This window comes from Puma concolor, chromosome A2, assembly GCF_028749965.1.
Source record: "Puma concolor isolate L17-30 chromosome A2, mPumCon1.1.hap2, whole genome shotgun sequence".
In the NCBI taxonomy this organism is placed as follows: Eukaryota; Metazoa; Chordata; class Mammalia; order Carnivora; family Felidae; genus Puma; species Puma concolor.
Window position 1 is genome coordinate 47938300 of NC_141668.1, and position 26059 is coordinate 47964358.

At 40.7% G+C, this 26059-nt stretch overlaps 1 protein-coding gene across 2 annotated transcripts in view; it reads right to left on the reverse strand.

Moving 5' to 3' along the window:
- Nucleotides 1-3852: 3852 nt before the first annotated feature.
- The window catches only part of GARS1 (glycyl-tRNA synthetase 1), a 47019-nt gene continuing 24812 nt past the window's right edge, over nucleotides 3853-26059 (reverse strand). The window contains exons 9-17 of one of the 2 annotated variants that reach the window (XM_086693401.1): nucleotides 24206-24368; nucleotides 22735-22899; nucleotides 17581-17689; nucleotides 16621-16765; nucleotides 11933-12018; nucleotides 10000-10109; nucleotides 6866-6959; nucleotides 5994-6184; nucleotides 3853-4151 (exon numbers count right to left, since the gene is read on the reverse strand). In XM_086693401.1, the coding sequence (XP_086549527.1) occupies nucleotides 4026-4151; nucleotides 5994-6184; nucleotides 6866-6959; nucleotides 10000-10109; nucleotides 11933-12018; nucleotides 16621-16765; nucleotides 17581-17689; nucleotides 22735-22899; nucleotides 24206-24368 (1189 nt within the window). In that variant the 3' untranslated portion in view covers nucleotides 3853-4025. Of the gene's footprint in view, nucleotides 4152-5993; nucleotides 6185-6865; nucleotides 6960-9999; nucleotides 10110-11932; nucleotides 12019-16620; nucleotides 16766-17576; nucleotides 17690-22734; nucleotides 22900-24205; nucleotides 24369-26059 lie in introns of both variants that reach the window. The other variant, XM_086693394.1, reaches the window with a different exon arrangement.

A 26059-nucleotide genomic window follows, 5' to 3' on the forward strand; every position in this document is an offset into this window, starting at 1 on the left:
TCCTCATTGAGGTTGAATATCCTGAAACATTTCTTTAAAGGCGAGATTTTCTTAGACACTTCAAGACACTCTTTCTCAAGTGATCTTCATCTGTAGTCACGATAGAAAGTAGCGAAACCCAGGTGGCAGCATAGTGTGACACGATCACGTACGTTGAACTAGGTTCAAAATTGGTTCTGCCCTCAATTAGCTGAATGAGCCTGAAAAGGTTTAGCTTTCTTTTCCTTTTATGTGAAAGGACATTAATAATACTTAAATTATTATATGGATGAGACCGAACACACAGGGACCCTCTTTGAACACCGCCTGGCACATGGTAGGTACCCTACAAAAGTGCCTTTCCCTCTGGAAATCCTGTTACAAGTTCACAGAAGTCTCTGGACAGAATCGGAGCAGGCAGGCAAATGGGACAGAAGGGGGGAGTTCAGCCCCCAACACAAGATGCTCGGGGTTTGTGACAGCACATTTAGAGACACCTCAGTGGAGTGGAAAAAAACAACACCCATGGAATTCATCTTTTCTGGAAACTTTGGTGTTGACTTGACCCCTATTGTCAGAAGAAACCCTTCATTCAGAAGACCTTCCCAGGTTTGGAGGCGGGAGTTCTCAGGCTCTTTATGGCTTGAGCTGAAGCATACGTTACAGCAGTGGCTCCCCTAAGATGATTTCAAAATAATATTGGTATGTAGGCCCCACCCTGGAGAAACTTATTAAGTTGGTTTGAAGGGGACAGAGACATGGGTATTTTTTTTTTAAAGCTCCTGTGATTCTAATGTGCAGCCGGGGTTAACACCTTTCATTGGGGCAACAGATTTAAAAAGATGTCCTTTACCATGGCTAGGAAGATACACCATCCAGCTGGGAGCACAGCATGTCACAAACACAAGAGGGCAGGGCCACAGGCTGCTTCTCTCCAGCAATTCTTGTCGAAGTTCCCAGATTGTATCCCAATTTCCGGAAGAGAACTTAATTCCATCCACATGATTTTTAACACAATTACTGCTCAGAAGCAGCCCAATAAGCAAGAATTATTGAAGAGGCAATAAGGTGAATTTTGAGGCACAGCAAAATTATTCATCCGTTCACTTACTGAATCAACTCAATTTCTTCATGGTGTTGGCCCAATGCCAAATTACAAGCGGCCGTTAAACAGACTACCAGCAAAGATACCGGTGCAAGTTTCTTTAATGTGAGCAATGCTATCAAAACCTCTCCATCGTAGCCCCAACCAAGAGATACAGAGTAATCGTTTTTCCTGGTGACAGAAGGTTAAGTGCAACTGTATTCAGAGAGAATTTGGATTTACTTCCAGGGCATCCAGTTCTCTCATGAATAGATTCCATCGGCTAAGACAGTTGGTACCATTCCCCTAAGTTTATACTGGTTCAGGGAAACATATTAAAGGGCCCAAATGAATCTATTTCAAGTGATTTATTGAACAAGATAATTTTCCAAGCTGTTGTCACAGAAAGCCATTTGACATCTCTAGCACCATCTCACCCAATTAGTAAGATCATTTCTGTATTTTTATGACGTGGCAATGAATTCCTTTTCCGGAACATCCATCTGTATTCCGTAGTTTACTATTATGAGCTGTTAAGCCGTATTAAGGCTCTGGGCTCCTGCAGAAGTCGGGCACAGGCCACTTCTCCGGACTTAACTCATCGTATTCGAATGCCCTCAAATCCAACCTGTTTCAAAGAAACTACTGCATTCTTATGTACATTCCGTGAAAAACAGTCCAAATCTGACCCTTCTTCTCCATCACTGTTTTTGGAGAAAGTGATGAGCAAGAGTAACTTCTCTGGGAGACGGTACTATTGATCTAGCTTTTGTCGAACTAGCCCACAGTCTAATACATATAAATATATAATGAAAAGGCCTCACAGCACAGCCACCCGGAAAGAACGGGCTTTAAATACACATTGAGCCGGAACCGAAGAGGGGTATGTCACGTGCGTGTGCACACACAAAACTCTCATGTGTGAAGAGCCCCTTCTGCTTGTGCTCAGAATCAAGTATATATGGCACAAACAGAACCAGCGAGCTCTGCCACTGGCCCACCGACCCCACTCAGGTCATCAGTCACTTCAGGGACCGCGTGTGTTCTCTCAGGAGAAATCATGCACTGCCCTGGGGGGGGGGGGGGGGAGCGGGTACAGAGAAAGGGAGGGCTCCCAGAATTAGTATCCAGCAGCTGAACTCATGACAGATGTATCTGCCAATGAAAAGTGAAAAGAGCTTTACTTCTAATCCCTTTATGATCCAAAGTAGGCAGCTCCCACTATGGATTACATGTATCTTTACTATTAATGAGCTCGTAACAACGTCTGAGGTGGTGATGACCGACTGACTATGGAGGTACTCGCTGTAAAAGAAGTCCGTGAGAAAAAGGAAAGACAACCCCCAGTCCCAACGTAAGAATATGCACCAAGTCAAGAGCTATAAGCGTATGAAGTGAAAGAAATCCCTAGAAAATGATACTCAGTTTATTCAAAATCTAGTTCCTTGATGCTTAATGAAAGCAGCAGGCAGGAGAAAAATAAGCTTCAGTAAAAGGCTTTCTTCCCAAGAGGTTTGCTTACAAATTCAAGACTCATCCAAAGTCTATTCACTGAATACCTACTACGCACAGTGCTGTGGTAGGCATCATCGGAGAGGAGAGGAAAATGAGAGAATCTCCGGGGGGGGGGGGGGGAAGGGGGGTGGTGGAGATCCACTACTTCAATTGTTCTTCACACCCAAGGCCAAGGCAACGTTCTGGAGATCACCCCGCCCCCGCCATATACTGTCTGAGAGGAGGCTGAGACACTAGACAAAGTCCTAACCCTGGGAAGAGTTGTTCAAATTCACACATCCTTGAATATCTTCCTGACAAATAAATATACGTGTTCTGAATGTTCTATGCAAAAACATAACATGAGTAAAGTCCCTCAAAAGCTGAGCCCAAACCACCCAGCTGGAATCATCACCGGGATGGTGAAGAATGCCAAGTCAGGCATGAGGGGTGGGGCTCCTTCAGCATCAGGGGTTCGACGAGAAGCCAAGTACAAGCACGCCTTAAAATAGCAGGTTTCTGCCAACGCGTTCCCTCCCGGAGACCTAGCAGAGCGTCATCTTCTGTCCGCAGAGCATCATGGTTGGCACCCTGCATCCCCACAGCAGCAGGTGCCGCCCCCCACTGCCCCTGCCGCCCCTCCCCACCTCGGCTTCTCCTCGTCGTTGTTCCAGCTGCTTAGGGAATGCTGCCTCTCTAGCGCAATGCATCGCTTTCTCAGAAAAAGAGAAAGAGTAGGAACAGCAAATCCAGAGAGACAGAAAGTAGACAAGTGGTTGCTTGGGGCTGGGAATGAACTGTGATGCTAAGTGCACATGTAACTTCTTTCTGGAGTGATGGAGATGTTCTAAAACTGGATTGCAGCGATGGCTGCACAACTCTAAAATACACGAAATAAACGTCACTGAATTGGACACTTAAAACTGGTGCGTTTTATGGTACGTAACTTTTACCCCAATATGGCCGTTAATTGAAAAACACGTATCTGGGGCGCCTGGGTGGCGCAGTCGGTTAAGCGTCCGACTTCAGCCAGGTCACGATCTCACGTTCCGTGAGTTCGAGCCCCGCGTCGGGCTCTGGGCTGATGGCTCAGAGCCTGGAGCCTGTTTCCAATTCTGTGTCTCCCTCTCTCTCTGCCCCTCCCCCGTTCATGCTCTGTCTCTCTCTGTCCCAAATAAATAAACGTTGAAAAACACGTATCAACTGTGTTTAACATTAAGCATGAGCATGTCTACCCAACGGTGGGAAAAACAGCTCTACTGAAAGTGCAGACACATGAGCAAATGGATTACAAGTTTGTTCAGAATTCCTTCGACTTTAATTGTGGGGTAAGGTCAGGCAGCCACTGAGGATAAAATGCAGTCCCCGGGAGCAAATGCGATGCTGTTTGTCAAGTGGACATGAGAAGAGCTTTTTTTTTTTTTTTTTTTCAATTAGGGCAAGTGGTCAGAAGTCGCCAAAACTGTCGTCATTCCTCGATTGTTTCTTTTTTACCAGTCTCTTGCCCTTCAAAGACAGGATACCTGGCCTCCACATCGGCCCACGTGATGCTGCCATTGGCCAGATCGCAGACCACGCTGGGCAGTTCAGAGACCTGCAGTACCAGGAAGGAGAATTCCAAGAATCAACCGACTTGATTAGACTGTCAGAAAGAAAATCCACCCTGAACTCAGGAGAGCCAAATCAGTGTCTAACTAATGACAAGGCCCCTCTACAAACTGGTCCCCACAGAATGCTTTTCGTCACTCTCACGGAAGCCTCCTTAACTATACTGACTTCTCTGCCGGGCCTGCGTTCATGCTTTTCCTCCCAGCCCGGAATGTCTACCGGCTCCCCCTGGATAATTCAATCCTCCCCCAGAGCCCTTCCTAATTATTCTAAATTTGTGTCACCTGAAGCTACTCCAGGTGTTAAATTTAACCCTAAGAAGAGGAGCTCGTCAAGGAACACGAATGAGCGGAGACTGGCAAACTGGAGAGCCCCAACCAAGGGGGCCAGCTGTTCTTCAGCCCTAACCAAACACTGGCTACCACACGGCAGAAGTTCCTAAACCGAACATGCATCAGAATCATCCAGACCGTTGGAACAGTCGTGCCCACCCTCTATCCATCTCCAACCTCCCAGCCCACCCTTCTGTTTCAGTGGGTCTGGGGTGAAGATTTTGCTTATTTAACAAAATCCCAGGTGATGCGAAGGCTGCTGGTCCAGGGACCCCATTCTGAGAATCACTATCAGATGGGAATGTAGGTCCAGAGTAGCCAGAACTGGTTTTGTAAAAAGACAAACCAGAAATGCAGGACTTACAACTTAGACTATAAACTCCTGTGGAAAAAAGCAGTCTTTTACTTTTGTTTTCCCTAATTAACTCTCTGTAGCAAGCTGAGCACACAATACGTACTCTAAATAAAACCTCTGCTAAAAATTAATAAAGGAGTCAGGCAGTTGTCAAAGTGGCTGTTCTTTCCTTCCCCTTTCATACTTTTCCTATTATCCCTATCATCCCTTCTCATTAAGTAAAATTACTGAACCATTATTGGCTGTTTTGAATAGATTAACAGGAAAAGTTTAGACATGCACATGTATACATTTAAAAAGAGATATAAAGAGGGGCGCCTGGGTGGCGCAGTTGGCTAAGCGTCCGACTTCAGTCAGGTCACGATCTCGCGGTCTGTGAGTTGGAGCCCTGCGTCAGGCTCTGGGCTGATGGCTTGGAGCCTGTTTCCGATTCTGTGTCTCCCTCCCTCTCTGCCCCTCCCCTGTTCATGCTCTGTCTCTCTCTGTCCCAAAAATAAATAAACGTTGAAAAAAAAAAATTAAAAAAAAAAAAAAAAAAAAAGAGATATAAAGATAAAATGTCTAAGCCCCCCCCCCCCCCGCCCAAGCCTGCCAATAAAACTATGGAAGCAACCACTTGGGATCATACTTCTCTTGCCCAAATAAACAAACAGCTACATAAAAGCAAACTGCTGGAGAATGAGCCCAGAGTGAGCCAAATGGTTATAAAATATTAGATAACTGTTAACGGTATTTTCATAATTAAACCAAGGGGATTTGTGAATCTGTGCTCTGATATAAGCCTATGATTAAAATTCAAATGAAAAAAAAGAGGGGGGGGAGCATAAATACAACAAAATCCAGCTCAAATCAGAAGGCACCAGTACACATTTCTAAGATTAAAATGCCTGGGCGCTTGGGTGGTGGAGTCAGTTAAGTGTCCGACTTCAACCCAAGTCGCGACCTCACGGTTCATGGGTTTGAGACCTGCATTGGGCTCTGGGCTGACAGCTCAGAGCCTGGAGACTGCTTCAGATTCTGTGTCTCCTTCCCTCTCTGCCCCTCCTCCACTCACACTCTGTGTGTCTTTCTCTCTCAAAATAAATAAACATTAAAAAAAATTAAAAAAGAAAAAAAAAAAGCCAAAGAGAAGGCCAGCCACCTCTGCTCTAATCTGCCGCATGGAGTCTCGGTCCCGCAGAGTTGCCGTGTGAGGGGTCTTGTTCACCGTATCGAAGTCGATGGTGATGCCAAAAGCCACACCAATCTCATCAGTCCTGGCATAACGTCTTCCAATAGACCCAGAGGAGTCGTCTACTTTGTGAGAGACGCCGTTCCTGGTCAGGGCTTCCGCTGTCCAAAATACAGTAAATTAAAAGTAAAAAATGGAGAAAGTCCCAATATCAACTAAATATCATCATACAAGCTCAGGAAACTTATAAAAGGAACCGAGACAAGAGAGCAGTAAGTAACAGTTGCAAAAGAAAGAAAAATTCCCAAAGTTTCCTAGGTGGCTTGCTGGAGCCCAACCCCTCAGTCCTACCTGCATCTCACACAGCTGCAGGGCAACAAGTATCCAATCAAAAGCCAAAGCCAGGAGGCCCCGTCCAGACTCCACCACCTCTACTTGTACGACCCCAAGCAACTCAGTGAACTCTTCCCATTTCCCAACTCTGAACTAAGTGGACCGCCAGAGGACCAGGAGGAGCCCTTTCAGTACTGTGGGTCCAGTGGATGCAGACCCCCTCGGGTTGTTAACACTCACTCAGGAGCCCCTGATGGAGGGAGCAGCACTGAGGTCAAGAAGAGAAGCAAGGATATTTCAAATCTGACACTTGGGTCCCACCCTAACTCAAATGCTAGGAGAAAACGTCCTGAACAAGCATACATCTCTTAGAAGTAAGAGCAGAGGCTAAAATCACTTAGATGTGTTCTTTATTCGACATGTATTTTTACTGAAAAAAAGATACACTTCCTAAAACTGAGTCTACTTGACAGTGTTCTCCTGGAGATTACCCGATTAGATTTGCTTACATAATTCCTTGACAAATGGCATGAACTCCTGGTTTTGGCTCAGTGGCAGGACCGAACATTTGAATGGAGCTACGACAGCAGGGAAACTGAAGAACTACATGGTTTAAAAAGAAGAACATCCAAATACATTAGTTTATAAACATTACTGTCCAAACTTCATTATCAAAATACCAGAAAACATGACACGAAAAGCAGTGTGACAAAAGACAGAAGACAAGATAGAACGAGAAGGATCTGGTTTGCAGCTCTGAATTCGAACCGCCTTAGTGAGCTCTGGATCTTGGTTTCTTCATCTAAAAAGCACATATCGACCATCTGCTCTGCTTACTTCATAGGTCTGTTATAAAAAGCTGAATGACGTGAAGCATTCAGAAAGCTACCATAGGGGCGCCTGGGGGGCTCAGTCGGTTAAGCATCTGACTCTGGATTTTGGCTCAGGTCATGATCTCACGGTTCCTAAGTTCAAGCCCCACATCAGTGCAGAGCCTGCTGGAAGATTCTCTCTCCGTCTCTCTCTGCCTCTCCTCCCCTCATGCGCATGCATGCTCTCTCTCTCTTTCTCTCTCTCTCAAAATTAAAAAATAAAATAAAAAACAGAAAGCTACTATATAAGATGGTTATTTTTTGGTACCACATAAAAGCCTTACTTCTTTCTGTGGAACTTCCCTCTAAATCATCAAATAGTAAATAGTGCCAAAACACAAGATCCAATTCGGTCCTTTAAAAAATTCAGCATAGCCAAAGGATCTATGAGTCTTAGTGACCAGGTAAAATAGACAAGCTTAATTACCTCACAACTGTATATCCAAAAGAAACAGTATAAAACAAAAAGAGATGTTTTGTATACCTATAATAAAAAGTACAACCCTCCTAAACTGCTCCTGAAATAGGCTTCAGAGTTACTCAGAAATAAAGAAAGCAAAGATATTTTGTGGAAGGCAAACTAGTCTACCATTTTGAGTTGGAAATAAGAGCTGACCAGTTTTTCAATAATATTTGTATAAAAGGTCCATGGCAAAGCAAGAATATGGAACGCAGAATGAATAGGTTCCACAAAAATAAATGACATGGGTTCCAGCTAAGTCCCTCAAAAGCCTATTTAAATGCTAAGCAACTGTGACTATCCCGTTGTAAGTAAACCCTAGACTCCAAGGCTGCCCAAATCCTAGAACATTCGCATTCCTCTTCTTTTTTTTTTTTTTCTGAAAGAGAGAGAGGGCAGAAGTGATTGAGGAGCAGAGAGAGGAGTAGAGAGAGACTCACACGAAAGGCAGAGAGAGAGAAGCAGGGCTAGAACTCACAAACTGTGAGATCATGACCTAAGCTGAAGTCAGATGTTTAACCAACTGAGCCACCCAGGTGCCCCTCTTCTCAATCTCTCTCTCTTTTTAATGTTTATTGATTTATTTTGAGAGAGAGAGAGAGAGAGAGAGAGAGAGAGCGAGCAAAGGAGGGGCAGAGAAAGAGAGGGAGAGAGAGAATCCCAAGCAGGCTCCGAGCTCAGTGTGAAGCCTGATGTGGGGCTCGCTCTCACGACCATGAGATCATGACTTGGGCCAAAATCAAGAGTCGGATGCTTAACCACTGAGCCACCCAGGCACCCCTCCTCTCCTCTATCTTGTGATAATTCTATTTAATGTGAGAGAGAAGCGAGGACCTGCCTTTATAGAAAAATAATTTTTTACATCTCACTGGCAATGTTTTTATACCAAACTTACAGGAAAATTGATTAAGGGACTATGTGATAATAGTTTAGAAACATTTTTGGCTTCCCAGAACCTACTGAAATTTCTCTTCATGAGGGTACTCTCTATGCCATTCATAAAACATGTCACTAATTTATTCTTGCTTAGCCCTTATGAAATTTCTACTAAAATCCTACTTATATCCGTATTGTTATATTCAAAGAAACAGCTAAAAGATTTTTTTAATCCTTTTGTTAGAAAAATAAACAGAAAAGGTTTGCAGCAAAGTTGATATCTAAAAAGAACACTTTCCGTATCCTGCCATGCCTCAAGAATAACCGTGCCTTATATTTACATGTCTGGTGTCTAGACTAGGTTCTGTTGAATGAATGAAAAGCTGTTCCTCAAATGTCAGGAAATGAAGACACAATGAGGGCAGAGAACAAAATAGTAAGTTTATTAGCTGCCTTATTACCAAGAGTATATCAGACTTTCTAAAATACTGGCACCAAGAACTTATCAGTCTATTCTTCAAGGTTAAATGTCCTAAAAAGAACTAGAGAGTTGACGTCTAACGTCACGTACAGTCAGCTGCAGAATGGCCATGCAGGTAAGACTGTTTCATTCAGTTAATTTGATACACACGGTCTCTCCACTCTAGCCAGTCTTCTGATTGATTTCCTGGAAATCTGTGCCTATAAATTAAAGGAGTGTAATTTCTGCAGGCAGTAGCGAGGTAAGAAAGGTGAAGGGAGGCAGAATGAAGAGATAAAGTGGAAGGCATGGAGCAGTGATTCAGAAGCATCAGGGTCAAAAGAAAGCTTGTGGGAGTTAATGAAGACTTCTTAGAAACATTTATCCTTAGCAGAGCTTGAATGCTAGGAGGGCTGTACTGCAGACGTTACTGCCCAATTTACTACCTGTCAATCTCCCGCACTAGAATCGCTTGGGGTTCTTATAAAAAAAATACAGATCCCTAGGTCTCAGATCTGTGAATCAGTATCTCTGGAGGAGAACCTTTACCCCCCAAATCCCCCAATTTTATGCTGTTTGAGAAAGTTCTCTTTAACACGTAGTGCACAGAAACAGTTAAGTGGCTTGGCTAAATTCTCTGAGCCGTCCCCTTCTTCCCAATTTTCTGAAAACATGTACCAGTATCTTCCATTGATGCAACACAGATAGTTCCCCCAAAGTAATATGTTCTGTCTCAGAATAAAGAGCACCAGCCAACTAACACAATGGCATCTAGAATAACCTGCACATCCTAAAGCTCAAGTAAGCTACATAAGAAAGTTTTTTGCTTTGTAAAGAGTTAAGCAAAGAGGAATGTTAACATCACTAAAACATTTAGTAATTAATCAATCATCCAGAGTCTTCTTAATAATGTACTTCAGGAAATTACATTCTCTGACACTGTAAGAGAATAGTGTACTGTACAAGACAACTTACCGTTCTCTGTTCATCTCCCTCACGTACATGGAATGTATGTTCAAATACCGTATACATGATCCTGCCCAGGCCAAAGGAGGGTTCGATTACATTCGGAACAACTTCTTCCACTGCAAACGAGATAGAAATCCAGTAACATTCTCTCAAACCCTGCGTAATGCATTGCAGCTCCTCTCTAAACAAGTCTTATATACTTAGATACTAAAAATATCTATTCTGGATGGATTTGACTGCTCCCGTACATCAGAACAAAAGCAGAACATTCCTTAAAACTATTTGCTGATAGGAAACATGATGCCTTTAAAGAGTGAAAGTGGAGTGAAAAAGTTTTTCACCAAATTTAGTTGTTTATATGGCAGTGAAAATGACACAAGGTACCAGAGTATTCCTTCCACAGTATACCACAGTTGGTAAGCTACGATCAACAGCAGCTACTCCATCATCTGCCTTGCCTTGCAGAAAACATTAAAACTCTCGAGCTTTTGTAAGACTTTGCTAGAACCAAAGATCTACCACCACAGCTGACAAAACTAACAAAAACAATTCCTACACACAACAAGTATCACATGCTTTTGTGTTTTTATCTTGCTATCTTGATGAGAACTCTTTAAGAAAGCCAAGTTACTGCCATTGTACTTCCAAGGTTCTGGGGTCAAGAGGCCTTCAGAGAAGTTTGTGCAGGAATCTGTTCTCAATCAAAGACATTTACCAGAGGCCCCACATGGGTGAGGCTATACCTGTGGTACACATAGGAAATGTATTCATTACTTACCACTCACAAAGAAAACACTGCTAAGCACTGGGTCTAAGGTAACTGAGCTTAACCTTAGAGAATTTGTTTCAAGGGAAAGGAGATAAGTAGAACCAAAAATTCACATATGTGGAGGAAAAGGGAGGCTGCTGCTTTTTTCTGTGATAAAGAGTAAGAGTAGCATGGTAGAAATATGACCAAGGTATTTTCTGCCCATCCTTCTGGGTCATCCAAGCAACAGTAAAGTGCAGTTCTGAACCGGCCGCCAGAGTGGTGGCTAAAAAGCCCCAAAGCAAGAAGTATCCCCTGCTTACTCCCATCACTGCTCAGACTGCTTTTACAGCTCACGGAAGCCTGGCTATAGGGCAGGCCAAACACAAACGGAAAAGTAGGCCTACTCTCTCCATTAGCGGTCCCTTCTCAAATACCCACCTACTACTCTCAGTTTCCAGAAACTTCTACTCAGCCACAATTAACCATAAGCATCCTTTGTATATTCTCCAAAACACTCATATCCCAATTCATATAATTTGTTCTATAAAAATAATCATCTCCTTGTCTTTTAAAGAAGCAGGAAAGATCATTAATCTAAATGACTTTTAACAGATTAATTTTGCCACAAAAGACAGGAGGGGTGAGTTCTCTCCTTTGCTTAAGAAACAAAAGGACTTTTCCTTAAAATGAAGGAAAAAAAAAAAGACGGTTTTCATCAAAGAGATATTCTTCATATGCATCTCAGGCCATAGGAAATCTAAAGGTGGCATTATAAACTATTTTTCAATATTGACACAATTAAATTTTTTAAAAAGGCAAAAGATAATGCCTTAAACATATTCATCAGATTTAGGGTTGTGGCATTAAAGATCTATTTTTCCTCTTCAAATTTTCTGTAAAATGGTTATGTCATAAAACTTAAAGAAAAAAAAACTTCAGGGATTGTGATGATTTTAAGTTTATTTATTTATTTATTTATTTATTTATTTATTTATTATTTATTTCGAGAGAGAGAGAGAGAATGCTCGTGAAACGGGGGGAAGGGGCAGAGAGAGAATCTGACAGAAGAGCCCAACATGGGACTGGAACTGACGAACCCTGAGATCATGACCTGAGCCAACAAGAGTCGGACGCTTAACTAACTACACCACCCAGGCACTCCGTGTTTAATTATTTTAAGAAATTTACCATGTAGTGTTCTCTGGAATCTCTTCACGTTGACCATGTCTTTTGTTAACTGAAATGTTTTCCCCTCAGTTTCAATAGTGAATTCCCTACAAACAAAACACATCTTGCATTAGTGAAATCATGCATCCTTATGCCTTAATTTAAAGGAGTTTTACCAACTGCTTTACTGTTTTCATTTTAAGTGTAATACAGCTTGGTCAACTCTACAGGTAAAATAGGTAAAGCCAAATTTAAAATATTTCATAAGGAATACCAAACTAAGTATTATATTAACAATGGCACCAAATAATATTGTAGGAAGCACCCAAAAATATGACTTGTCTTATAAAATTCCACAAGTGACCCAATGACTAATTCCTTTTGTTTTGAGATGAAAATAAAGCCCAAACCAATTTTTTTTTAAATTCAGTTTTAGAATAATTACAATGAATTTGTCAGAAACAGGCCTGCTGGCAAAAAGACCACTGTTCTCATTATTGTTCCAACTAATGTAAAAGTGACAAGGTTGTCATCTAATAGGAAGTAATTTTAAAACCTCCACACTATTCCAAAATAAACTTTGACACTTCTGTTGGTGAAGATCAGCTTCAAGAAGTTTAATGATTCTGTCTGATAGCCCTCCAAAAATCACTGACTTGCATTGTGTTCAGGTCCTGAGATCTGCCCGTTCCATTTCAGGTTATAACAATTTACCTTTACAAAGCACTTCATTGCAGTACCTATATTTCCGCTTAGGAGGTATTTCTCACATTATAACTGGTCTGGATTCATCTTGGCTCACAAGCAGCTCGGTGCCAGGAAAAGAGAGCCCTCGTGTGGTTGTCTTTGGAGCTGTATACTTGGCACATGTTGCACTGTGTTTTTGCTAGTCTGTAGCACTGATAATCTCATGCATTTTTTGAGTGGTTTTCACTGATTCCCTTCATTTTTACCATTTTGTCTGAAGTTTGTTAAGTGCATTAAAATTCCATTACATAAACATTATCATATATTCTCTCTGTGAGTACAGTCTAAGTGCAGAGTAGGTAACAGTTATAAAAAAGCTGAAATTAGCAAAAAGATACCCATTACGTAAGAATAATTAATAAAGGAAGTGGTCATGTTTGTGACAAATAATGGTATCTAACTAGTGCTCTAACTTGTCCACTTTAATGGGATTTGATGTTGTTTTAGCATAAGCAATGTTAATTCTGGGAGACCAGAATGTTTTAAAATTTTCCTACTGAAATGGACGATCATATCTGCAACTTGTTATAAGCATTCATCTTACGACAGTTTTTTTTTTTTTTTTAAGTTTATTTATTTTGAAAGAGAGAGAGAGCACAAGCAAGGAAGGTGCAAAGAGAGAGAGGAAGAGACAGAATCCCAAGCAGGCTCTGTGCTGTCAGCGTGGAGCCGGATGTGGGGCTCGAACTCATGAATCGTACGATCATGACCTGAGCCAAAATCCAGTCAGACGCTTAACCAACCAAGCCACCCAGGTGCCCTGTATGATAGTTCTTTTGACTAAATGTATGTACACGTGCAACCACCATCAATCACCCTAAGGCTCCATGGCTCCATTTCAATCCCCTCCACAACAATCAGCAAGTGACATGCTTTCTATCACTATATACTAGTTTCACCTTTCCCAGGGTTTTGCATATTTGTGTCAGATTTCTTTCACTTAGCCTATTGTCTAGGGTCAAGTATGAAATATATCAGGGTTTGCAGGCCATATGCAATCTCTCGTACTCTTTGTTTTTTTAAGTAACTCCTTGAAAATGCAAAACTCATTCTTAGTTGGAGGGCTGTACAAAAAAAATGTAAAAGATTTTTCAAGTGCACTTAAAAAACTGTACTCTTGGGTGCCTGGGTGGCTTGGTCGGTTAAGCGTCTGACTTAAGGTCATGATCTCATGGTTCATGAGTTCAAGCCCTGCATCGGGCTGTCTGCTGTCACACAGAGCCTGCTTCAGATCCTCGGTCCCTTTCATTCTCTGCACCCCTCAATAAAAAAAAATTTTTTTTAAACCTGTATTCTTTGGTTATTAAGTATTCTATAAATGGCAATTAAGTTGATTAAGTGTTTATACCTTTAAACTCCTATTGTTTTTGTTTTGTTTTAAACTCCGATTTTTGTTTTGTCTGCTTACTCTACCAAATATTGAGAGAAGGGAATAGAAATCTGACTATAATTGTGGATTTGTCTATTTTTCCTTCTAGTTCTATCGGGTTTTACATATTTTGAGGTTGTTTTTAGTTGTATACAGTTAGAATATGCCTTCTTGATGAACTGATCCCTTTAACATTATGAAATGTAACTCTTTCCGTACTAACTTCCCTTGTTCTGAATTGACTTTGATGTTAACTCAGCCACTTCTAACTTAATGATTAATGTTTGTATGGGAAATATTTTTTATTCTTTTACTTTTAAGCCTATTTGTGTATTATAATCACAGCAAATTTCCTGTAAATAGCACTTAATTGGGTCTTGATTTCTTTAGCTAGTCTGACAATTGATGGCTATTAATTCAAGTGTTTAGATAACTACATTTAATATAATTACTGATACTGCTGAATTTGAAGCTACCATCTCATGAGTTACTTTCTATTTGTCCCAACTTTTCTTTGTTTTTCCCCTCTTGTCTTCTTCTGGAGTATTTTTTATTATTCTATTTTATCTCCCTTATTGGTTTATTAGTTACATTCCTTTGGTTTTTGTATTTTTCCAGGTAATTGCTCTAGAGTTCACCATATGTATTTTTTCAAACTTATCATAGTCTACTCTCAAATAGTATTATGCCACTTCACATATAATATATGCACCTTACAACAGTATATTCCCAATTCTTTGCTCTCATCCTTTGAGTTACTGACGGCACACATTTTACTTCTATATGTTGTAAATTTCACAATACATTGTTATTGTTTTTGCTTTAAACAGCACATTATCTTTTAAAGAAATTAAAGTGTCCTTTATCTTACCCATATTGTGAATTGTTGTTTCTAGAGCTCTTTATTTCTTTTTTTTTAAATTTTTTTTTTTTTTTCAACGTTTATTTATTTTTGGGACAGAGAGAGACAGAGCATGAACGGGGGAGGGGCAGAGAGAGAGGGAGACACAGAATCGGAAACAGGCTCCAGGCTCTGAGCCATCAGCCCAGAGCCCGACGCGGGGCTCGAACTCACGGACCGTGAGACCGTGACCTGGCTGAAGTCGGACGCTTAACCGACTGCGCCACCCAGGCGCCCCTAGAGCTCTTTATTTCTTTGGTAGCTAATTTCCACACTTCTGCCTGAAGAGCTTCCTCTAACACTTCACCTAGTATAGGTCTGCTGGCAATGTATTCTCTCAGCTTTTGTTTGTAAGAAAGTATTTTGCTTGGGAGAGGATTTTTGGTTGTTAAGCACCTTAAAAGATTTTATTCTATTGTGCTGTGGTTTGCATTCTTATCTTTGCTCCTTTTAATGTAATGAGCCTTTGTTCCCCTGGCTACTTTAAGGACATTTCTCTTCATGACTGGTTTTCAGCAATTTGATTCTAATGTACCTTCATGTGGTTTTGTGTTTATTTTGCTTGAGTTTGAACTTTTTAATTCTGGGTTTTCTGTTTGTAACAAATTTGGAAATTTCTGAGCAACTGTATGTATCTTCAGCTATTTTCTCTGTATACCGTCTCTGGGACTCCCAATTACAGATATGTTAGCCTCATATTAGTCCAAAGGACATTTTTTCCCCAGTCTTTCTTTTTTTCTATAGCTTCTTTTTGGATAGTTTCTATTGCTATGTCTTTGAGTTCAATGATCTTCCTTCTGCAATGTTTAATCTACTGTTAATCCCATTTGGTGAATTTTCATTTGCAAAACTGCCTCTAGATGTCCACTGTCTCTTTTTATATATATATATTTCCATTTCTCACCTCAGATGTTCATGTTTTCCCTTACATCTGTGAGCATATGAAGCATATTTATTACTGTTTTAACATCCTTATGTATTTATTCATCATGTTTGTCACTTCTAGGTGTTTCTTCTGACTGACCTCCTCAATATGGGCTATGTTTTCATGCTTTTTCATGTGTTTACAAATTTTTTTTATTGTTTGTCAAACATGGTACATTTTATATCGTTTAGTGCTGGATTTTGTCATATTCCTTTATAGATTTGTCTCTACTGTTTTTATATTCATGCTTAAAACAATTACAGAGACCACTCCAAAGCTCAAAAAAAGAGCAATGACTGAGAGGTATATGCCATTTCTAATTATTCCTCAGTCACTTCCTTGGACAAGTCTCCTCCTCTAAGAAAGCTCTTGGGGGAAAAAAGATCTTTATAGTTCATTTCAAATCTATTTCCAGGCTATAATGCCAAAATCTCAGGAATGACAGTTCTATAAATATAGCCAAGAGATAATACTTACCTGCAAAAAAGTTCTAAAGAAACTAATCTCACCCTTTCAGAACCTGCAGAGAGATCATCTCTAACTGAAGCAAATAAAAGTACACATCTTAGGGACGCCTAGGGTAGCTCAGTCAGTTCTTGATTTTGGCTCAGGTCAGGATACCAGTCATGGGACTGGGCCCCACACTGGGTTCCACACTCAGCATGGAGCCTGATTAAGATTCTCTCTCTCTTCCTCTGCCCACGCATACACTCTCTCTCTCTCTCTCCCTGATTAAAAAAGAAAAGAATACACATCTTAAATCTTACCCTTTCTCATTCAGTAGTTTTTCCATCTCTGTAATGTAGCACTCCTCACAAATGGTAAGGTATTCCAGCACCAGCTTTGCATCCTTCTTATATGCCTTCCCAATTGCTCCCTTATTGGGTTCAAACTGAACAACATTGACTGTTTTGTATGAAGTAGTCAAGGAATCCAAAAACACAGAACTGCCATACTATGGGAATGATCTTGAGAACAATCCATCGTCGACATAAAACAACGACCAGTTCTCTATTGGCATCCTAGACACTGTTTATACTGACGTCAAATGCAAAATGAAATAACTACCCTCAAAATCATTCAGACAAATCCTCACTCAAAACAGGTAAACGCTGTCAACAGAGATTTTTACAAAGTTATAGTGACATGAAAGGGATATTATCAATCAGCAACACACCCTGATACACAGCATAATAACCTCTGCTAACCATTTATCGGACTTCTGAAATGTCTCAAACACAACAGGATCTATTTCCTGTCACTGGCCTAGCCCTGAGGTAAGCTCATAAACTCACTGCCTGGTAAAGAATGGAAAGTTCTGCTTTACGGATTTACAGATCAAGTGAACTAAATTATTATTTCACCTACCATTAAATGGCACTCATCTTTTAATAGAAGTAGTACTCACCAGGTGCCCTTTAATTTAAAGAGCATGTAGGTGGGTGCAGGTGTGGGGAAATGCATTTTGGAAACAGCTGACAAAAACTGGCCAATACTGTGAAAGATGTTCAGAGCATTTTTCTGAATATGCTTCTTTTAAAGACCAAACATCGGATGGGTGTGTCGGATTAGAAAAATGAGAACAGGAAAGAAGCAATGACAAGGGTAGATATTGCCACAACATCCAAAACATCTCAGTTTATCCATAGAGTGTACAGAAATGGACTTAGCCATTTTCAGGATGTTTACACTTGAGTCCAGAGTTGTTAAAGTGACCAGAAAGGATATAGGCTCTTTCAGAGGTTTCTCAGCTACAAGTGGGACTTTGGTGGCTCGAGCATGACAAGAAAGGTCATAACAGGAACGATCAGCACATCCGACAATCTCAATCCAGCCCTAAGAAGACATAACAGATAAAAACACTTATTACTTACGCTGAGCTCATTCACAGATGCATGCATATTATAACTCTTTCACATACCCAAAGATAATTCAATTATAGCATCTTCATTCAACTTTTATAAATATTTGGAATGGGAATAGTTTTATATATCAGGGAGCTAACAACCCTATAAAATATAATTCACACATATACACAAAACTGTCTTGTTTTTTGGACAGATTTATTCTGCCATATTGTGAATGTGGGTAAACTAATATATTCTAGGATTTATTTATGGAAATAAAATGTGAACTTAGACAAAACCAGTAGATGTGTTTCAAATTTGTGACCGTGATTCCAAATGAATCTGGCAAAAACCACTACTCTCTGAGGATGAAGTGTCCACTTGCTGTCACAGCTTGGCATCATGTGGCTGTGCTAAACACACACCTCGGCTGGCCATGAGTGTGGGCGTTAATGTTCAATTCAGTTTCCTACCCAACAAAAGAAATCTCGGTAAAGAGCAGGTAACATTTAAGTCGTAGACTAAAACTTCCCAGCATTACCACCACAGAGATGTCAGGGTCATTTCCTGTTAATATCTATGATACTTTTTTTTTTTAATTTTTTTTTCAACTTTTTTTTTTTAATTTTTTTTTTTTAAACATTTTTATTTATTTTTGAGACAGAGAGAGACAGAGCATGAATGGGGGAGGGGCAGAGAGAGAAGGAGACACAGAATCGGAAGCAGGCTCCAGGCTCTGAGCCATCAGCCCAGAGCCCGACGCGGGGCTCGAACTCACAGACCGTGAGATCGTGACCTGAGCTGAAGTCGGACGCTCAACCGACTGAGCCACCCAGGCGTCCCGAACTTTTTTTTTTTTTTTTTGGGACAGAGAGAGACAGAGCATGAACGGGGGAGGGGCAGAGAGAGAGGGAGACACAGAATCGGAAACAGGCTCCAGGCTCTGAGCCGTCAGCCCAGAGCCCGACGCGGGGCTCGAACTCACAGACCGCGAGATCGTGACCTGGCTGAAGTCGGACGCTTAACCGACTGCGCCACCCAGGCGCCCCTCTATGATACTTTTCAAAAGCACAATCTACATTGTTTTCAAAGACCCTTAATAACCTGTTATTTGAGTAAGATCTAAAGAAGTAAAAGGCTTATTTTAGTAGATATCTAATTAGTCCTTCTCGTATGTAGTTTTTGGCCTTTGATCCAAAGAGAATGGAAAAATGCAACCATCGCAACCATAAGCTTTCCAAGCACATGTTACCACACGGGGTGTGTGGACTAAAGAGGGCAAATATAAACCTCGTAAGCTCAGAAGCCCCAATACATAACCACAACAACAAAACAGGAATTAAAGAGAAAAAACGAAGCCTAAAAGCACGTAACTTGATCATCTGACATTCATGGAAGATGTCAACATATTTACACACTAAAAGGTAAAATTACAAAAACATGTCTGAGGATGGCAAGCAACAATTCTGGGCTTACCTCTGAGGAAGGAGAAGAAAAGGGTGAAGCATTAGAGGTCTCAGCAACTTTTTTTTTTAATTGAAAAAAAATATGAAGTACATAAAAATAAACTGTTAAAGTCTTTTCTTGAATGCATAGACCATCTAGTTTCTACTGAGCGGACTGCTGTACTGACAGAGGCTTCAGATGGGCAGGGAAGCTCTTTACCTGTTTCATTCCCCTGATTTAAGTGAGGGAGAAACAACTCTCCTTTGTTCTAGGCTGCAATGGATCAACTTGAATAGGGTTTTGGCATTTCCTTTCCTTTCTACAACATGCTCAGCAAATTGCACCAGGTCACTACGGTTTGGTAAACTGTTAACAACTATGACATTTTATAAAGCAGCTAATTTAATAAAATCACTACTGTGAGGACTTAAAACAATAAAAAAAAATCTTTAAAGGAGTTCTCCCCTCCCCTGAGAAGTGCCTGGTACTTTTAGTCTTCTGGTTTTGTCTAGCTTTCCAATGACCTTCCGTAAAATGTTGCAGCCTAATCTCAATGCTGAGCCCACATACCCTTTTTTAAAATATTTTCTTTGGGGCGCCTGGGTGGCGCAGTCGGCTAAGCGTCCGACTTCAGCCAGGTCACGATCTCGCGGTCCATGAGTTCGAGCCCCGCGTCAGGCTCTGGGCTGATGGCTCGGAGCCTGGAGCCTGTTTCCGATTCTGTGTCTCCCTCTCTCTCTGCCCCTCCCCCATTCATGCTCTGTCTCTCTCTGTCCCAAAAATGAATAAACGTTGGAAAAAAAAAATTTAAAAAAAAAATAAAATAAAATATTTTCTTTATTTGTAAAAAAAAAATCGAGGTACAATGGACATGCAGCATTGTGTTAGTTTCAGGTGTGCAATGTATTGATTCAGTACTCATACATACTGCAAACTGAGTGCCCAGGAAGTCCAGTTAACATCCGGCACCAGACATGCTTACAGAACTTGTAGAATTTATTCTCTCAGCAACTTTCAAATATATAAAACAGCGTTATTAACCACAGTCACCATGCTGTTCGTCACCTCTCCCGGACTGAAGCCCACATTTTCTCATTCCCAATACTTGACGGCGTGGCCACGGCTCGCAGGGGCCCTCGGAAAAGGAGGAGCATGAAGTAGCAGGCTTTATTAAAGCAATGTGGCACAGTGGTTAAGAGCACGGGCCTGAGTGAGACCGCCCTGGTTCGTGTCCCAGCTCTACCACTCACTACCTGTGTGGCTCAAGCATATTACGTCTCGGTGCTTCAGCCTCCTCAGAAACAGAACCTATGAGGAGGATTACATAAAATAATACATATGAAGCACTTAGAATGGTACACGGCCCTTGCCAAATATACATGTCAAATGAAGAAACAAATGAAATAAATAAAATGTAATCCAGGCCACATCCAGAATTTAAATTGAGACTGCAAGACAAGAATCTGTATCTGCTTTAGTGAAATTAGAGGCAGGGCAAATTAAGAAAGGGAACTTAAAGAGAAAAGAAATAATCTTCTCTCACACAAAACAGGAAATATTTTGTTGGTTTGATCTGTAAATAAGAAATTCCAGAAAATCTAAAACATGTAAAGAAGTGAGCATTCACCTATAATCCAAAAATAATGACTACTATCATTTTGGCATACGTCTGTCATGCAAACCTACGAGGAAAAGAATGTAATAAGAAAATCTTAACAGATTACAGAAATTCTTTCCTAAATTCACAAAAGAAAAAGAATATTTTAAAACATCGGTGACAGCCGCTACAGGTATTTGTATACCATTATACATATATACATGCGTGTATGTTTGCAATGCATGTAAAGTCATCTAAAACAGTGGCTGGAAAAACCTATGAGGCTAAGAATGGTTTTTACATTTTTTAAGGTTATTAAAAAAAGAATAAGGGGCGCCTGGGTGGCTCAGTCGGTTAAGTGTCCAACTTTGGCTCAAATGATGATCTCACGGCTCAGAAGTTCGAGCCCCGCGTTGGGCTTTGTGCTGACAGCTCGGATCCTGGAGCCTGCTTCTGATTCTGTGTCTCTCTCCCTCATCTGCCCCTCCCCTGCTCGTGCTCTGTCTCTCTCTCTCAAAAATAAATATTAAAAAAAAAAAAAAAAGAATAAAAGAAACAACAGCAAAGAAGATATGCAACAGAAATCCACAAAGCCTAAAATATTTTTACATTTACTATAGAAAATGCTTGCTGATCCCTGATCTAGAAGAGACGTGAACCACTTTTGGGGAGATATATACAACTGGAGGTTTCGCTTTCTACATAATATTCTTCAGAATTACTTTTTGTTTTTCGTTTTACAAAAATGAGTCATCTTAAAATTTTTTTTTTTTTCAACGTTTATTTATTTGGGGGACAGAGAGAGACAGAGCATGAATGGGGAAGGGGCAGAGAGAGAGGGAGACACAGAATGGGAAGCAGGCTCCAGGCTCTGAGCCATCAGCCCAGAGCCCGACGCGGGGCTCGAACTCACGGAGCGCGAGATCGTGACCTGGCTGAAGTCGGACGCTTAACCGACTGCGCCACCCAGGCGCCCCAAAAATGAGTCATCTTTAAATGACTCATTTTTATTTTTAATTCTTAAAAATGAACCTATTAAAAGAAAGTCATTTTGAAAAGTAAAGAGTGAAGGGCATATGGGAACCAATGATTGTCAAAAGTCACTGAGACGCCTCTCCAGCACCAAATAAGGGAAATGCCAGAAGGCTCTCCACCTCCTTGTTCTGGATGCCACCTTGTTCTCACTGCCACCAGAGCAGAAAGCATCACCTATATCCAAATGACTTTTTTTTTTTTAAACGTTTATTTTTAGTAATGTCTACGTCCAATGTGGGACTCCAACTTATGACCCAGAGGTCAAGAGTCACATGCTCTTTTGACAGAGACAGCCAGGCGCCCCTCCTATGCCCAAATGTTTGTCACTTCTAAGCTCCAGTACGAATGTTCATGTTTGGGAGGTGGGGATGGGGTGGTACAGTGAAGCAGTAACCTGGAGGTCTTCTCTGAATAACCGTTAAATACACAGAATTTGAAGAAAGGTAGCTCCTAAACAAGAGATCATAATCTACTTGTCTACTGCCAAAACCTACCAAATAGCTCTCTAAACAAAGAGCACCATGTCTTTCTTTACTCGGCCCTACCACCATTCCCAACACTTTCTGGGGTCCTTGTCAGGAAGGAGGCCACCCCATCTTAGGCGCACCCAGGGATATTACCAAAAATACTGGCCACCCCGAGAATGTACACACCAACACTGCCCCATTAGACTTTCACTCTCTCTCCATCTCTCCCTGTGTCTCTCTCTTACTCTCTGTCTCCATTAAAGCCGTCTAAGTCTACAAACGCCTCTTGGGACATGAGAGTAACCCCTTCCTTATAAGGGGGCACGAGGCAATTGCCTTTTCCATTTTGCTTCAGAAAAAAAAAAAAAACAAAAACCTTTTCTCCTTGTTCCACTCTGACATAAAGCACATAAAAGGCAATTTTGATATTCATGCTCCTAAGTTAACAGCGTGACGGTCACATGCTAACAACCCTCCCATTCTCCTTACATAGGACGTTTTAGATTCGGCATCCCAACAGTCACAGGCATAGTGGGCCATCTCATTCTCCATGTGCTGTCGGAAGCGGAGTTTATCTGGAGATACTCCAACCTTCGTGAGGTAGAGGTAGATGCGGCCAATGAAGTAGCCTAATACTGAGTTGTTAATCACACCCTAAAAAAAATTAATGAATAAACAAGTAAATAAATAAGCAAGCAAACATGTGAGCAAGCACAGAGGAAGGAAAAAAACATGCACATTCTTTCAAAGGCCAACATACCGTTTTCAATCTATTCATAATCTACTGAAAAACATTCGAAACACAAAGTAAGCTAATTTATCCAGCTTTCAGAACAATCTCAAATACCCAGAATGTGACTGTGGCTATTTTTAATGGGGTTAACGTCAAGTTAACAAGCTGATAATAATGGGAGTGATTCAAAATCTTTCTGCCATACTCACTGGGTCAGCATAAAATTCAGCCCAATACCTCACACCCTCTACAACTACAGTATTAAAAATGACATTCATAATAATGACCCTATGGATTGGAAGATATATTTCTTCTGAATTAACAGAAGTAATAAGACACGTTGAGGGGATTTTAACGTATCCTTATGCACTGAAGTTTGTACACCCCACATTGTATGTGTCATCTTACTATTACAGTACCAGAAGGATCTTAGAAATCATCTAGCCCCCATCTCCAACCTGCTGCTGGGCTCTTCTCTACAAAATAGCTGCCAAGTTATCACCCAGCCTCCAGTGGAGTATTTTCAGGGGCAGGAAGTTCATTGTTTCCTGAAGCAATTCACTCCACTATCAGGCCACAGCTACTATAAGAAAGTTTTCACTCACTCATTTCTCCAGACAAATGATTGGAGAAATTTTATTCTACGCAAGACTTTATCCCAATACAGAAGAGATTAAAATCCCGAGGGCTTGCTTTCTGTGAGTCACAATGTCTCCCCAAAAGTAGCACACATTGAAAAAAGTTGGATTGATAATGCAGAGTTCAAACCAAGATCTTTTTTCCAAGTGCTCTGCTAAATATGTTTTTCACGTTAGACCCCATGGCCCACAAATCGGCATGTTCACGTAATTTCCTCCCATTATAACAATAGTATAGAATAAATACTATATAAAAACAAACTCTATATAAAAAATAAAATGACCGGGTTGCCCAGGTGGCTCGGTCAGTTAAGCACCTGACTTCAGCTCAGGTCATGATCTCGCAGTTCTTGAGTTTAGGCTCTCTTCTGTCAGCACAAGCCCTCTTCGGATCCTCTCTCCCCGCCTCTCTCTGCCCTTCCCCTACTCATGCTCTCTGTCTCTCTCAAAAATAAATAAACATCAAAAAATAATAAAATAATACAATGACTGCTAAAATAAATATTTTATCATTCAGTACACAGAATTTGTTAAGTGCTGGAGTCCCTGAAGAGGAATAACCTAAAGGAAGTTACCGACAGAATCTTACCTGTTCAACAGCATCTCCTAGGCGCATTTTCCTAGCAGACTGTCCGCTGACCTGGGCTTTTGCTGAATACAAATAAAGGTGGAGGTCTGCGACATTCTGGAACTTGGGATGGTCCTTCTCACTGGGATCTACAAAGTGCTCAATTTCTGCCATTGTGAATTCTCTGGAAGCAAAAACATAAAAGTGGCATGCTTAACTATAAAAAATAAATGAGGCCCTTATTTTCAACTTTATTCTACAATGATATAACCCCTCACACGACAGGAATCTTTTATCACTACACAAGAAAATTGTTTCCTAAGGGAATGGCATGACAAAAAAAAGTCTGATTAAGTTTGTGTAGGTAGTTGTTATTTTTAAACACATTAATGAAAACTTCACTACTTGCTTAAATAGTATTTTAAAGAAATACAGTCAAATTTCTCTCAAATATTAACTCCTTCTATCTAATGACAAAGATTCTTTGCTTGGCCAAACTTTAATCAGTCTCCTGAACCTCCTCCTAGGCCCATCTGTACACTTCCTTATAAAATCCAATTTTAGCAAACACCCTGCTAAGTCAATTTAACCAGAACCCCTCCCCCGCTTGCTACGTGTGATCACTTCTGGTATCTTTTAGGGTTTGTCATCCTCCACCATCCCCCACATGGTATCTGATCACCCTGGCCTGCCTTCGGCAAGATCCTGTTAGGCTGGTTTAGTCAGAATCCCCCTTTCCCCTGATATTCCCTTTTAGTAATTTTCTAACTACTGACCCCCACCATGCTCCTTGGCTATAAATCCCCTCTTACCCATGATATATTCAAAATTGGGCCCTGTTCTATACTGAGATCCTTTTCCCCTACCATAATAATCTTGAATAAAATCTGTTTCTACCACTTTCATTACTGTCCATCTCTGTTTTTCCTTTGATACTAACCACAACAACAAAAGATTCTTACTTTCAATGGAAAATAATTTTTAAAGAACAGATTGATACAGTTTTCAATATTAGGAAAACTTAAGCCAAAGTCAGATGCAAAAAAGAAATGAGATATTTAATAGTGACTTCCAAATAAAATGGTTTTCCTTAAAGCACTAGCAAGTCTTTATAAATATACACTAAATGAGTTCCAATGTGAAATTAAAAGTGAAGTGAAACTGTTCTTTAGCTTTTATAGCAGTTTGGTTTCTTCCTTTTTCTTGCTCTGAACAAGTAAATGACAGATAATGGCACCATACGGCTGGCTTCTTTAGAGTAACAGCTTCTTGAATAAAGTGTTATTCAAGGTTGAGGACATAAGGTATAAATTGAACAGGCTAACACTAAGCTAACTGCATAATGCTGAAATAAATATGCATATAGTAATGGTTTCCCAAAGAGATTTCTCTGAATGGCAATTAAGTAGCTATTGAGGGAAAAGTGGTTTAAGCTATGAGTGAAAATCAAATCTCTCTTCTTTAAACAAACTCTCCCCCCCCCACACACATTTACTACTGCACTTTCATGATTATTTCAGATGTTTCAAAGTAAAGAAAAATTGCTTCAATGGGTTTTAAAAATACATGAAATGCATTGCAAAAGAGCTCTGATTTTTAAATTTTATTTTTTAATGGTATTTACTTGGCCCTACAGCACCTATATCTTGTCTTCTGACCACTATCAAACATCTGTGTGCATTGAAACATGACAGAGAAGCACAATGTCTGTCCTTACATAGCTTAGAGCTGAGCTGGGCTGTTAGGAACAGAACATCTAAAATGCAGGGCATATCAAAATAAGGGCCCGGCCCAGAATCCCAAAATAATCTGCTGCCAAAGCCTTTCCATCTGTCAGCTCACAGACAGGAGGTGGAAATCAAAACTAAACACGGA